Source organism: Calypte anna, chromosome Z (genome assembly GCF_003957555.1).
Source record: "Calypte anna isolate BGI_N300 chromosome Z, bCalAnn1_v1.p, whole genome shotgun sequence".
Taxonomy (NCBI): Eukaryota; Metazoa; Chordata; class Aves; order Apodiformes; family Trochilidae; genus Calypte; species Calypte anna.
The window spans coordinates 18,936,462-18,951,936 of NC_044274.1; the positions used below are offsets into that span (position 1 = coordinate 18,936,462).

Here is a 15,475-nt window from a genome sequence, read left to right on the forward strand (position 1 = left end):
TGCACATTCAAACTTTGACCCAAATGACTATAAATTAACCTAAAAAAAGGAAAGACAATAATTTCTTCATTTTCCAAACCAAATAGGAAAATAACTGCAACAAAAGAGCTTTTTGTCCCTGAACAATACTGTGAAAGCATTTCTGTTAATAAAAGTAAAGACAGTTCTTTTGGAGGACAGAGGGAGTTTTGCTGCCTGAGGCTGAAAGCTGTGCGTTGTAAGTGTGCTGTAAAAAATTAAAATATTTGAGCTTCAGTCATCTTTGATATATGTTCAACAAAAACAGAACTACGTCACTCAAATCTGAACCATTTAACTTCTCACAAAAACTGTGTCTTTAGAGAAGCAAGATGGGTTCCCTGTCAAGTACCTGGAAGATGTGTTTTGAATGTATTTCAGAGTTGCAGTTTTTCTCAAGATCATACTGAGTGAGGACTGTTCCTTCTCATGCATGACAGTGTTGCTCAAGGCTATTGCCAAATGTCACAGTACCACTTGTGACATTCTCCACACGGAGAAGGGGGAATTTTCACAATAGGAATTGTGCAATCAGATTAGCCAGTCCAAGGAGGATTATAAAGATGTGAATGATCAATGTTGTCCACGTCAGCTGCCCAGCACGATGCAGGGCGATCATGTAGATGAGGGACGGATACAGGAATACAAAAGCCAGACCACATGTTGCTCCAGAGTATCTGAGGAAAGGCAGGGAGAAGGGAAGAAGAAAGAGGAAAAAAAAAAAAAAAAAAGGAATGCTTTGTGTTAACTCATTTCTTGTAATTTTTCCCTCTCAAACCAATGAATACCCTGGCTGAACAATGACTATCTGCAGTTGCTAAACACCAGTTTCTGTTCTTTGCTGTCCTTCATATCCTTCACTTGCTTTTAATTATACCCCTCTATGTTGCTCATCCCCCTGCTCGCCCTGCCTGCACCCTGACATGCCTCTGATGTCTCAGTCACATCCCCAGATGCTTCCAGGGATTGACTTCTATCTTTGACTTGATGTTTCTCCTTTCTTTGGGGAAATTTGGCAACATACAACAGAAAAAGACTGTTCAGTGCAATCTTTTCTAGGCATCCTTTATCTTCAGAACTGCAAATCTCATTGCACCCTGCCACCTGAGGACACATGTTAAAGCATGAAAGCATAGAAATGCTCCTGAATCTGCAAAATCTATTTAAATTTATTGGATAAGCTCCTAGCAAGCCATTCTCCAGACCTGAAAAGATCAACATGACCTCCTGGTAACATGATCAGCCACAGCAAGTGAAGCATTTAACTGCTCTTTTTCTAACCGCTCCCTTACTTACTAAAACCTTATACTTATTTTCCCCTACTGTGAGTTTCCATCTGCTAAGCTATACTTCAGACTTCAGCCAAATGTTTATTATTAACTAAAAACAATTTTTTCCAAGTATTTGAGGATTTCTTTAAGATAGAAGAAACATCATAATACAGAGTTACCATCTGCAATACAAAAGCAGCAGAACCAGCAGATACCTAAGTTAGACTTGTACACAGACAATTCATCAACTGGAAATTCACTGTTCAAACTACTTAGTTGATATGCACAGTAGAAACACATGAGTAGAGGTCTACAAACACAGACATATATTGCATGATACTTACTTGGAATAAGTAACTAGACTGTCCCTATTACTGTAGTAAAAACATTTTCATTAAAAGGAGAGTCGGGAAAAAAAGGAAATGGAAAAAACCTGAAAGATTAGTGACTAAGCAAAAGTAGGTTATTTTGCTGCTCTCAGACCCAAGCCTATCATTCTGGTTTTATAATTGCAGATTTCTACATTTTTAAACACCTCCCTCTCCTGGTTGCTATTGGAAAGATGCAAACTAGGAAAGAATTATAATTTCTAGAAATATGATGGTGTCAAATGTAGACAACAGGTGTTTATTACATTGTAAATTTAAGATATAATTTAGAACTACACCTTTTATATCACTTCTACTTTGGAAGTTTCTTTCTTGGATTTTTATTATGGATTTGCAAAGCAGCTTAAAGTGGTCTTAAAGTGGTTAACACAAAACAAAAAACTGAGAGAAGCCACAGAATGATGGACCAACTTTGCTACTGTTCTTTAGTTACAGCTCCAATGAAACTGAATTAGAAGCACAACAATAAAACTTGGGGAATCATTCCAATCATCTCAGATATTAAGGCTCAATTACAGATAGCTGCTTGTCCAAACTTTAAAAGCACTCACCTTATGATACATCCTATATTCGGATAAAATCTTGCCATCGCTACTCCAGCTCCTACAATTGCTATATTCAGGACGAACACATGGAAAAAGCTAGAGGAAAGTGAGGAAAGAGTGTTAAAACCTGATTACAAAATATCATCACTATTCTTCATTTCCATTAACATTTAACCAGTATATGGATGGACTCACTCTATTAAAGCTAATGATTTAACACCACACATAACATCTATTGAATATTCAGAATGCCAGTCTCTAAATATCTAGTGTTTTGACTCAAAATACTCTTAAGCAGTAAGTATGTGTGATTTGGCAGTTCTTCTGAAAAACACCATACGTGGTACTCAGCACTTGAATATTTCAGATGGATGTTCAAATACCAAAGAAACAACATTGTATAACTTAATTCCCACAAAAAAGAATTAGCTTGCTCCAAGTATGATCTGAATTGTTCCAAGTGAACTAATGGAAACCAGAAGAAAGGAAAAGATGCACTGAGTGGGAAACATTGCATAGAATACTAGAGGGGAAATACCTTAAAACTTGAACTCTAACACATTTTGATAGAGGACAAACATTTGGAAAGCTGGACATTATTTAACATATGACCTATGTACTTTTTATGCTGGAATTTTCTGTTCAATTTGTTTTTACAAATTATTTCCTGTTGGTTTCCTTTTTGCATTAATGATAAACAAGAAAAAAAAGAATTTTCTGTTCTGCAAAAGTAGATTTTAATGCATCAGACAAACCCAGTGTTGTCATGCACACAGCTAAGACTCAGCAGAGTAATACTTTTCCCTAGTGAATACAAAATGTTGGCATATTTTAGCAGAGGTAAAGTCAGGAAATATAATAAACAACCATGATATTTTGGTAACACAGCTGTCTTTATGAAGGGAAAAATTCACACAGAGGAAACATACATACAGATTTTGTTTATTCTTCTAGAAGATTTGATGTCTTAATATAAACAAACTCTGTAAGCCAGTGCTAGTTTTTTTTTAACTGTAGGAAGTATCTGTATCATGGAGGATGTCACAAAATAACAAAATTTTTTAAAAATTACCACTTCCATGACTGAAAAGCTGTCTGCCAGTTTTCAAGTTAGGAAGAAGAACTAAGAGACATAATCTCAATAAAGTTTAGCGGAATGGAGGTAAATAATTTAAGATATGGACTATTTTCCATAAATGTTGGCTCTTAAAAAAAAATTTAAAAGACAGAAGTGTCTTTAAATCTGTACATCACATCTGAACAGTGGTACAAGAGGTACACCTCAGCAATTGAAAGTATGAGTGGGAATACAGCACTTGATACCTAAACTAAAACATCATTGGATATAAACCTGGTAAAACCCCAAGAATAAAAAATAAAATCCTAAGAATCAGACTTACTAGGGAAAGAAGGATCAAATGTTTACTGCTTTTCTAATAATCCTAAGGAAAGCAAATTAGTTGAACTGTTCACAAAGAAGTGTTTGTCATTAAAAACACTTCCCCTCTCCCCACACATACAGCAGTGTGCAAATCTTACTGCCATATAGCACAATTGAAGCCAAAAGTTTATGAACAGAAATGATGGCACTTCTTCCATCCTTTTTTTTCCCCTAAGATTATTTTTTTTTTAGCAAGAGGATTGAAAACAGTGCAGGCTTAGTAACTAATAAAATTAATAAAAATGCTCTGCAAATTTGGGTAAGAATACTTGAGCAGAAAACCTGAAAGAATTCTGAAGCATTTCATTCTGGCACGCTTTAAAACAGAAGTAGTTCAAATTGCTTTTTAAAAAAATAATTCTGGCTTCTTATAACTTCAAACACAATGTGTGCATTTGGTGCGAGATGAAACATTTTTCAGCTTCTTGAGCTGGGAAAAAATAATTGGGTATGGGGGGAGAATGTGTTTTGGCTCAGCTAAAAAACATAGCTTCAAAATGCTAGAGCCTCCAAACAATTCCATACTTGCAGAGTAGCGCTTTGCAATTTTAATTGTTACAACTAAGGAGGACCCTTTAAGAGCAATATTAAAATTAAAAGTCTGAAAAGGATTTAAATCCATCTGTTTCAGGACAAAAAGTTACACTGTATTTCTCCCCTAGGACATCCTTCCTCCTTTTTCGACCTCTTTGAAATACCACAATTTGTAACCGTGTTATTGGACAGCAGTTGTTTAACCTGCAAACTCTTTCTTTTACCTAGGCAGGTATTCATAGTTCATCTCAGCTCTAAGACAGAAGAAAGCTTCATTCTTAACAGACAAAAAGACAATATAATTTAGAAAAAAGCCTATCTTTCTGAATAAATACAAATCCGATATCTACGGCTACTAGTAGCTGTATTAGTTGAGACGGTATTTTTCCTAAGACTGTAAAAGTTTCACGCAGAAGGGACCAGCATTTCTCACAGCCCTTTACATTAACAAATTTTAAATTGCTCAGTCTAGCCAGACACCAGCTTATGGTACAATAAAGGTCACTATGCATTGTAAAAGAGTAGCCAGAAAAGCTGTTAATTTTTTGAGCTGTAAGTATACCACTGCTGCTTATTACGACTATAGGGAAGGAAAGCATTTAGAGGATGTTAGAGATAATAAGGGACGTGGCCCCTTTCTACCTAACCACACAGTGCTGGCACACAGCTGTTTTCTGTGTAGCATAACTTTCTTCTTGGCGGTCAATGGCAGCCAAGCTGGGTGGCCCATGCCAAGTCTGGATTGTCTGCTTAGGCAGCCTGATGAGGGCTGCTACTCCGAGGCAGAGGTTGGATTGCCTCTAGAAGGCTGCAGTTCACAAAGAGGGACACACAAGGCAATTCAACTGTGGCACATGGTGCTCCTACATTCTGTCCTCAGTCTCAATATTCTCAGTTGGGCAGTTAACACTCCAGCTCTTTTCTATAAAAGGAAGAATGACTCACCTGCAAAAATCCCACAGAAACAGCAGTAGAGAAGGGGAAAAAAAAAAAATCCATACAAAAGCTTTCCCCTAAGTCTTGCTTTCTGCCCTCCCTGAATGGTTAACCTTTCATGTGGACAGAGTCCACAAATAGTCTCAGATCATATGCAAGAAAATTAGAAGTGCCAGACTCAGTGTAGAGTCACAGGATGAACACACACAATAAGAGAAACAGGAAAGCAAGGAAAAAGGCAAAACACGGCAAATTCAGCAAGGATGTTTGAGAGGTTATTACATTGAAAAATGTATTTTCTTCCTGGAAGTCTCACTCAAGTGACATTGATCAAAAGACTATGAATCACAGCAGTTAAGAAGCAAGACAGAAACTATGTAAAGAGCAGGTAACTAAATATGCATGTAAACAGCAGAAATGTATTTCATTGCGTCAGGACACATGTAACTGTGGGAGAACTGGCAGGTCTGCTAGGCTACCATGGAGTGAAGGGAGGACGGTCTTTAAGGAAAGTGATTTTTGTCAATCAGCTTATTTAACCTCTCAGAGCAAGAAAGATGTTAAAAAGTTTTAAAAAACTCATCAAATTAGTGCATTTATGCATGGCATATAATTAACCAAGGGAATTCTCTGTCCTAAATATCACTGTAGCCAAGAATCAGTAACATGAAAAAAAAAGTTAGCTTTCTGCACACATAAGAAGGTCCAGAGCCATGTTAGAAACAGAAAATCAACCACATCTCTGGTCCTAAGTCACCTATTAAATAACACCACTGCATAACTTACTTTAGAACAGAAAGTACTTTCCCAATACAGAAAATTTTGGCCTTCCATTGCCACAGCAAGGAGAGTTCCTTGGGGTTTGTCTCAGAATGCAACTTTCTGTGTTTAGTCTGTGCACTAGCATACATTTTGCAAAGTGAAAGCAAAAATTACGAGGCTTTCTCTTTTAGAGGCAGAAGGCTTTGTGATATCTCTCAGAAGACTGCTGTGCCCAGAATGTCTACATACTTATTTGTTTTTAGCAGAGACACAGGTGACACATAAGAGGAAGAAGGACTCATATATAGAAGCAGGGGGCCTTCTGCTCTGCATCTTAATTGTGTGAGGACAAAGGACAGTGCTCATTTCCTCTGTGCTTCAGACAAGCAAGCTGTGACTGTTCAGATGATCCCCGATGCGAAACCAGAGAGAGGAAGAAGTTACATATCTGCTTAAACTTTTAAATTTGGAGGGAATGAGCTGCTTCATCACACCAGATTGCTAGTTAAAAGGATACACACTAGGGAAAAAGCAGAGCAAAGCATTTTAAATGAAAAAACAGCACTGCAAAGTATCTAGAAAGTGTGGGACAGAAGACATAGGGACCTATGACTTGTCCAGTCTTCAGAGAGGAAAAGCTTCCTAGAAGCTGTGTAAATGGTTCCTCATTATAATCCAGTTATAAACCATGGCCTATCAGCAGAAGTCAGGATATGAAACAGGATATTGCTTTTGGTAGAAATCCACAGAATCATCTGGGTTGGAAAAGACCTCTGAGATCATCAAGTCCAACCCTTAATCTATGTCCTAGTTTGGGCCAGGATAAAGGTGATTTTCTGTTTTGTACTTTTACTTTTAGCTAAGTCTCTTGTAAGTAGTTGCACTTGCTGAAATTAACAGCAAGTTTCTCAGACAGTGTGTGTTTCTAGGACTGATAACACTTGATGTTTATAGTTACTGCTAGAGACTGGTATGCAGAGCCAAGGACACTGCTCAGCTCTGAGGAAAACATTTTACCGTCCAGGAGGATAAAGAGGTCCCACCTGAGCCCTCCTTTGGAGAGGAACAGACAAGATAGATGCCAGAATTGACCAAACAGAGTATTCCATCCCATATACGTCACACTCAGTATAAATCTGAGGCATCACGAGGGCCGAGCCAGATCTTTTCCGGATTTCCGGATTTCCTGATTTCCTGCTTCCCTTCCTTCTCGGCATCCTGGAAGGATCCCGTCCGTTCGTCTGCCTGTGGTCCTGATCCGTGCCAGCCCATATCTGTGTGTTCCTGCCTCCGGTTCCCGACTGCTGCCGACTCCAGGAGTCCAGCCTGGACTTTCCCAGGGCTGCCCTGCAGCCTCGGTGGTGACGTGAGAGTTATTGGGGGAGAGGGGGGAGGAATGTGGTATCCATTTTCCTGTATATTTGTATATATTTAGTAATTTTACCTATTTATCATTACTGTTTCATTAAAGTTGTGTAGTTTAGTTTCCAACCCATAAGTCTCTCTCCCTTATTCTTTCTCCTTTCTCTATCAAGGAGAGAGAGATTAATAGAGAGCGTCTGTTATTCGGTTTAATTGCCGGGCCAGTGTTAAACCGTGACAATCTACTACCATCATGGTTACCAGACCATGGCACTGAGTGCCACATCAGTCTCTTCTTAAAAACCTCCAGGGACAGAGAATCCACCACCTCCCTGGGCACCCTGTTCCAATGTCTGATCACTCTCTCTGTAAATAATTTTTTCCTAATATCTCACCTAAACCTTCCCTGACAGAGCTTAAGTCCATGCCCTCTTGTCTTACTGGTAGCTACTTGGGAGAGGAGACTGACCCCCCTGGCTACACCCTCCTTTCAGAGAGTTGTAGAGAGTGATGGGGTCTCCCCTGAGCCTCCTCTTCTCCAGACTGAACACCCCCAGCTCCCTCAGCCCTTCCTCACAGGACTTGTGCTGGATCCCTTCACAGCCTCCTTGCCTTTCTCTGGACCTGCTTCAGCACCTCAATCTCCTTCTTGAACTGAGGGGCCCAGAACTGGATACAGGACTCAAGCTGTGGCCTCACCCTGGACCTGTTGGCCACACTGTTCCTGATACAGGCCAGGATGCCATTGACCTTCTTGGCCACCTGGGCACACTGCTGGCTCATGTTCAGCTTCCTGTCAATCCAGACTCCCAGGTCCCTTTCTGCCTGGCTGCTCTCAGCCACTCTGTGCCCAGCCTGGAGCTCCCCATGGGGTTGTTGTGGCCAAAGTGCAGAACCCGGCACTTGGCCGTGTTAAACTTCATCCCATTGGAATCAGCCCAACTCTCCAGTCTGTCCAGGTCCCTCTGCAGAGCCCTCCTGCCTTCCAGTTGATCCACACTCCCCCCCAGATTAGTGTTGTCTGCAAAACTGCTGATGATGGACTCAATCCCCTCATCTAAATCATCAATAAAGATATTAAACAGAACCGGGCCCAGCACTGATCCCTGGGGAACACCACTGGTGAGCGGCTGCCAATTGGATCAGCACTGTTCAGCACCACTCTCTGTGGGTGTCCTGCAGTTCCTAACCCAGCACAGAGTGCTTCTGTCTGAGCCCTGGGCTGACAGCTTTTCCAGGAGAATGCTGTGGGAGATGGTGTCAAAAGCTTTGCTGAAGTCCAGGGAGACTCCATCCACAGCCTCCCCCTCATCCCCCAGGAGGGTCACCTGATGATAAAAGGAGATCAGGTTGGTCAGACAGGACCTGCCCTTCCTAACCCCATGCTGGCTGGGTCTGATCCCCTGTCTATCCTGTAGGTGCTGTGTGATTGCCCCAGGATGATCTGCTCCATAACCCTGAGGTCAGGCTGACAGGCTTGGAGTTTCCTGGGTCCTTCTTTCATCCCTTTTTGTGGATTGGTAACATTTGCCAACTTCCAATCATCTGGGACCTCCCCAGTCAGCCAGGACTGTTGGTAAATGATGGAGAGCAGCTTGGTGAGTTCTTCCGCCAACTCCCTCATCACCCTGGGGTGGATCCCGTCTGGTCCTGTAGACTTGTCAGGATCAAAGTGGCTCAGCAGGTCACTAGCTGTTCCCTCCAGTATTACAGGGGAGCTATTCAGCTTCCTATTTCTCTCTACAAGCCCCAGAAGTCAGATGTCCTCAGGACACCCTGTCTTATTTTTGAAAACTGAAAGTGTCTTTTGAAAAAGAAAGTGTCAAATAATTAAGCCTTTTCCTCATCTTTGGTAACTATGTTTTCCCCCCATGTCCAACAAAGAATGGAGGTTTTCCCTGCCCCTCCTTTTGCTGTTGATGTATCTGTAAAGACTTTTTGTTATCCTTAACGGAAGTGGCAAGATTAAGTTCAAATCATGCCTTCGCCTCTTGAATTTTCTTTCTACATGACCTAACTATATTCCTAAACTCTTCCTGAGTATTCCTAAACTCTTCCCTTTTTACCATAGACTGTGAGCCCTCTTTTTAACCTTAATTTCCTTCAATATCCCTGTTCAGACAGACTGGTTGTCTTCCCCTCTGGTTTGCCTTTGGGCACACAGAGACAGCCTTGTCATGTGCTCCATGAAGTACATCCATCCCTCCCAGACCCCTTTGTTTTCAAGGGCTGTTTCCCAGGGTACACTGAATCGGTCTTCTGAAAAGGCCAAAATCTTCCTTCCAGAAGTCCAGTGTAGAGGTTTTATTGATGGCCCTCCTTGCATCCCTGAGTATTGAAAACTATTATTTCATAATCACTGTGTCCCAGATGGCCTCTGACCACTATATCTCCCACCAGCCCCTCCTTGTTTGTAAACAGAAGGTCTAGTGGGGACCCATCCCTGGTGGGCTCATTTACCAGCTGGAGTAGGAAATTATCCTCTATATGCTCTAGAAATCTCCTAGACTGCCTCTTCTCTGATGTGTGGAGTTCCCAGCAGACATCCAGCAAGTTAAAGTCACCCACGAGAACAAGGGCTGGAGAATTTGAGACATTTGCTAACTGCTTGTAGAATAATTCATCAATCTCATCATCCTGGTTGGGTAGTCTGTACCAGACTCCCATGAGGATGTCCGCTTTATTGGCCTTCCTCCTGATCTTGATTCACAGACACTCAACCTCATTGTTACTGACCACAAGTCTGACAGAGTCAAGAGACTCTCTGACATAGACCCCCCGCTCCACCTCTCCTACCTTGTCTGTCCCTTCTGAAGAGCTTGTAGCCATCCGTGGCAGCACTCCAATCATGTGAGCCATCCAACCACATTTCTGTGATGGTGAATACATCATTGCTTTCCTGTTGCATGATGGTTTCCAGCTCCTCTAGTTTGTTTCCCATACTGCTTGTATTGGTGTTCATGTACCTGGGCTGCTGATTTCACTCTTAACTCAAGCTTTCCATCCTTAGACTCATCTCTGGAGAGCCTGGTTTCAATCCCCTCCCTCTTCAAACCTAGTTTAAAGCCCTCCTGATCAGCCCTGCCAACTTACAGGCTATGGTCCTTTGCCCCTGCTAGACTGATGAAGCCCATATGGTTAGAGGACATGAGGTACCATGGAATTTGCCCCACGGTCAAAGAACCCAAAACCCTGCTGCTGACACCAGTCCCTAAGCCATGCCATTAGAGGGATGGAGGAGAAGACAACTTGGGCTCCCGATCCCATCAGCAGTTGCCCCAAGCCCTTATAGTCTCTCTTGATTGAACGTGTGCTTCTTATTACATCACCACTACCCATCTGAAAGATCAGAAGTGGGTAATAATCTGAACGACTCACAAGGCTGTAAAGCTTACTTGCAACATCCTTAAAACAGGCACCAGGGAAAATTAAAAAAAATTCTAGAAGGTGTAGTTGGCAGGAAATTGCCTTGGACTACACCAGTTGTCAAGACTGAGAACTATAGAACATCAAATACATGGGTGCTTCATCACAGTCAGTGACAGACAAATAGTAAAGGAAAAGGAATTAAAGCAAAGAATCAAACTGATCTGATCATACAGTCATTGCTAGGAAATAAAAACTATCTGTCAGCCCTGTAAGCATGTGTGTAATCAAGCTATTCAATCAAGAGCCAGATTTAAGATGCCTCCATCCAGAATTCTAAGTGCTCCAGCTAACAACTTAATGGTTAGCTCCACCTACAGCAGCAACAGTTATGCATATCAGCAAAAAACTGCTCACATGAAGAAGCCTGGCTTTTAATATCAAGGAGCTTTAATTTCATGTGAAACCTGACGTACATCCACATGAAGCAACCCAGACCTTAAAAATGAAGATAGGATTATTTTTTTTTAAAATAGAAATAATTGGACAGTTAAAGCCAGAAGGTAAATTTGTAAAATTCTCTCAGCTGCAAAGGATTCTTAATATAGCAAGGATGCACCTGTGGAAATCCATATGATTTAGCACATTGAATCACAGGGTTCATGAGGCTAGGCTGCCAACAGAGATATTCAAATGCACAATCAGTATGAATTCAGCACACTACCCAATGTGCAGCCAGACAGATATACCATCAGTGTAAAACACAATTCCTGCTTTCACAACCTAAAAGTAATAGTAGGAAAAGGTACAAAAAAAATCCCAACCATAAATGTACAGAATCACTCACAAAATACATGATTTTAAACTGTGGGGTTCAGTTTTCTTTTAAAATTCTGCTAGAAGAACACTACTGAACCCCACTTCCTGATCATCTCTTTTTCTCCTGCTCCATCCTTTTGGTTTGTTATTTACGTTTAAATTTTCTCCAGTCAAGTAAGAAATACATATGTGTAATATATATGTATATACACCTTATGCATATATATAAGAGCAAAAGTTAAGTCTCACTCTTCTTACTGCCCAAGAACAGTTAGCCCTGGACACTGAAGATTTCTATAAAAGAAGCCAAGTATGTAAAACTACTAGTAGAGTGCTTGTTTTCCTACAAAAAAGACACAAGACAATATTTTCAGGTAGGTTCTTTGGCGTGGATCAACATCCCTACTGCAACATTACTTTATGTCAGTAATAGCTACTTCTTTATATTTGCAAAATGTTTCCCCACAAAAGCAGCTCTAGGAAAACAAAGAGAGTATCAAGATTCTTCATACAAAGGTGATACAGACCGTGCTACTAAAGGACCTTCATCAGCTTTAGCTACTGTTGAGAACCAGTCATCAAAAGACATATTTCACAATCAGTAAATCTTAGTAGTAAATCTTAACTATCTTCCCAGAGGCAGCGCTGGTTGCCAGTCAGTTCCCATTGCACAGTGGGAGCTAACCTAAGAGCTGACCTTACCGGTTGTAAATGCAGAGTAGTTAGCTGGGTGATTTTTATGCCATATTTTTGATACCTGGGATATGACAGAGGGATGCACTGCCAGTCATCTGGTAGGTACTACCTTATCACAATAGGCTGCAGTAATTTAAATGGCTTCTGAGAAACCGTTTTTGATTTCTCAGAAACTTTATATACCTCCCTGTGAGTCAAACAAACAAGCAAAACAAAAAAAACAATGAAAAAACCAAACCAAACAAAAAACCACAGAAAACAAAGTGAGTGAAACTACCCACAGGGCAGCCTGGAGACAAGAAACAAGTACTTGCATCATCACATTTGTCATACCATGAAGGCTTAAAACATCAAGCTGGAATTAAAACCTGAGAAGACACTGATACGAAACTGTAGGTGCTAGAAGAGGGCATGAGGGAAATTAAAACCATTCTGGTCAGGGAGTAACTGGAGAGAAGAGACAGAAAGCAGCACATCCACGTAATATAAAGGACACGGCTATTTCTCAGTGGCTGTGAAATCCATGTTTAGCACTTAAATCAATGGCCTTGTTTCCAACAGTAGCTCACAGCAGTTCCTAAAAATCTCTCAAATGCTGAACTGTGTACAATTTAGCATCACAAAAATAGGCAGTGCCTAATTTTAAGTATCTGATTTCTAGACCTTCTCATGCCTATTTTAGTTCCTAGAAGAAACCTGAAACTTGGAACAATGTCTTCCCAGACCTGAATGCTACTACTGATGCCACAGAGGAAATACACATTACTTCGAGGGATATTTTTTTCCTTTCCTCCATCAGCAGCAATTCACAATGTAAAATAAGAAAGTCAGAAATAAATACCAGCTTCTCAGCTGTGCCAAATTCAGACAATTGTCCAAATATACATGTCCTAGGTTTTATTTTAAGAAAAAACAAAACTAAAATAAAAGTGAAATCTGAATCAGCTCTTCCCAGGCATGTACAAAAGCAGGGGTGTGGCTCACCTCTGAAATTAGTATGTGAAAAGCTATTTTTATAAGCAGGGCAGCAGCCTAAATAACACAGTTAACAACTCAGCTATTAGCTCTGTTTGAAAACGGATGATTAAATTATGCACAATCAAAACACATGTGGGCAAAAGATTAATATCAAGAGATACGTCCTTCACATCTGTCCTTAAAGACTACTTGATAAAATGCTTCTGAACTGAATAAAATTTTTTTCCATTACAACTTCTCTTTTACAACTTCTCTAAATGCATAATGCAAAGCAACTGTGTTGACAAAACTCTGCTGTTTCTTGTAAAAATGAAGAGCTCCTCTGCCAAGCTGTAGCAGACCTGATCTGCAGGCAACAGTTATTTTGCATGCACATTCATCCCCTCACTGTGCAAACACTGTGAAATTAGCTTTTGAAATGCATCTAATGCAGCAAAGGAAAACCCCCAAACCCCAGCCAGATTTATAAGAACAAAAGGCCAGTTGAGCAAAGTGGTCAAGCTCTTGTCAAGGAGTAGACTTCTTACCTTGGATAAGCATTTCCAAAAAAGTGTCGTAAAAACTGAACTCGTGCCAGATAGCCCAAAAGTGGGTATACAGTCATCATCTGGAACAGCAGGAATATTCTTGCAATGAATGACATGATGTCATCACTGGGAAAATTATCTAGAAAATTCTAAACATAGAAATAATGTTATACTTCTCAATGGTGGCTTGACTACATTTATCTACTTATTTCTAATAACTATGTAGGAGAGGCAAAGAGACAAAAGCCAAGCAACTATAATTGATAAATGAACTCTGTAACATGAAATAACCTCTCCCTCTTTTACAGTTGCCTTGCCACCAAGTACTAGGGTTGATGTCAGCTTAGATGCTAGCATTAAAGATGGAGTTATTTTCTACTCTCGTGAAAAAACTCAAATAATCAAGGCTGTGGAAGGTTCACCTGATTATTTAGGGAGATGGATTCATGTGCTCCCATTACCTGTCACATCATATCCAGATATTTAAAACAGTTAGTTAACCAGTAAAACTGGATCACGTAGATACGACAAAGGGATCACATACTACAAGCGGGAACATCCAAAATAAGTATTCTAAGACTTAATTATCATGGAAATATACATTAATGCCTTAGTAAGCACTTAGGATAATTAAAAAAAAAACAAATGGGAAGAAAACCACTTGTTTATTTAACTGTCACCTATTATTTAACTGTCGATTAAACCTCATGAAGCAATTTCAAATGGTTCAAAAAAGAGTATCATGCTTAAACAATAGTACCAGTTCTACCAGAGGAAGCACTTAAATGCTGCTTTCTTGCTAAATATTATGCAACAGATAAGGAGCATCTGGCATATAATGGATCACCAGCTGATAGCTCCTATCTCTGAAGTAATTTAGGGTGTGGGAATCAGCCTTGCCTGTAAAAAGGTAAGAGTTTAGTAGCATTCACAGGATGTTTCATGTGGTGCTAATATCTGAAGAACTACTGGCAAGGCTCACCATAGTGTTAGACTCCAAACCTACATGTAGCAAGGTATTTATCTAAAAAATGCTTTCATCTGCATTACATTTCTTTTTCTGGAGTACCTGGAACTAGTCCCAGTGAAGTGCACTGCACACACAACTAATCACAGACATAATACTTTTCAGGATTACAGAAGCTAAAAAATTAAAACCTTGACTATTTACTTGTTCATTTTGGTCCTTTCTTCATCACTTTCACAGAGTATTTATTAAATGTTTGGTTTTTGCAGAACTACTGGTAACCAGACATGAATACAAATGAAGTAATGTAGTGTTACTCATCTGCTTGTGGTAATGCCCATGAGGTGTTAGCCAACTGACCAGAGTCAAGGACAGATGTGTCTGCCAGGGTGATTCATAAAACAAGACCAGTGGCAGGTCTTTTTTTAAAGGATATTTATTAAAAGATAATAGACAAATACATACTGCAATAAAATATCTCACCTGTTCAATACATTCTTTGGATAGTGGTGGAGAAGGAAAAGATGCAAAAATTATCACTCCAATGTACAGATATGTTAATCCCACCAGGAAGTATGCAATGGAGAGGTCTCTCACCTTAGGAAAAATAAAATCTCATTTTGGCCAGCACTGATACACCAAAACAGGCAAACTAAAAACCTAATGAGGAGATTTCTATCGCATTTATTATGGTTACTTCTATATTTTTTACTGTTCTGTGTTTATAACTACTATGTTTGAATTTTTACTTTTCCTTTCTATTACTTGAACTGGGATTTCAAATCCGACTCTGGATCAGATCAGAAAGCTGCAAGAAGGCACCCTAAGGTGGAACTACAAAAGTATTAAGTATCTTATCTACCT

The 15,475-nt window shown here is 40.1% G+C and overlaps 1 protein-coding gene across 1 annotated transcript in view; it reads right to left on the reverse strand.

Moving 5' to 3' along the window:
• Window positions 1-17: 17 nt before the first annotated feature.
• SLC38A9 (solute carrier family 38 member 9) overlaps window positions 18-15,475 on the reverse strand; it is a 44,571-nt gene continuing 29,113 nt past the window's right edge. The window contains exons 12-15 of the mRNA XM_030467097.1: window positions 15,095-15,208; window positions 13,645-13,793; window positions 2,230-2,319; window positions 18-695 (exon numbers count right to left, since the gene is read on the reverse strand). Of these exons, the coding sequence (XP_030322957.1) occupies window positions 530-695; window positions 2,230-2,319; window positions 13,645-13,793; window positions 15,095-15,208 (519 nt within the window). The 3' untranslated portion in view covers window positions 18-529. The remainder of the gene's footprint in view (window positions 696-2,229; window positions 2,320-13,644; window positions 13,794-15,094; window positions 15,209-15,475) is intronic.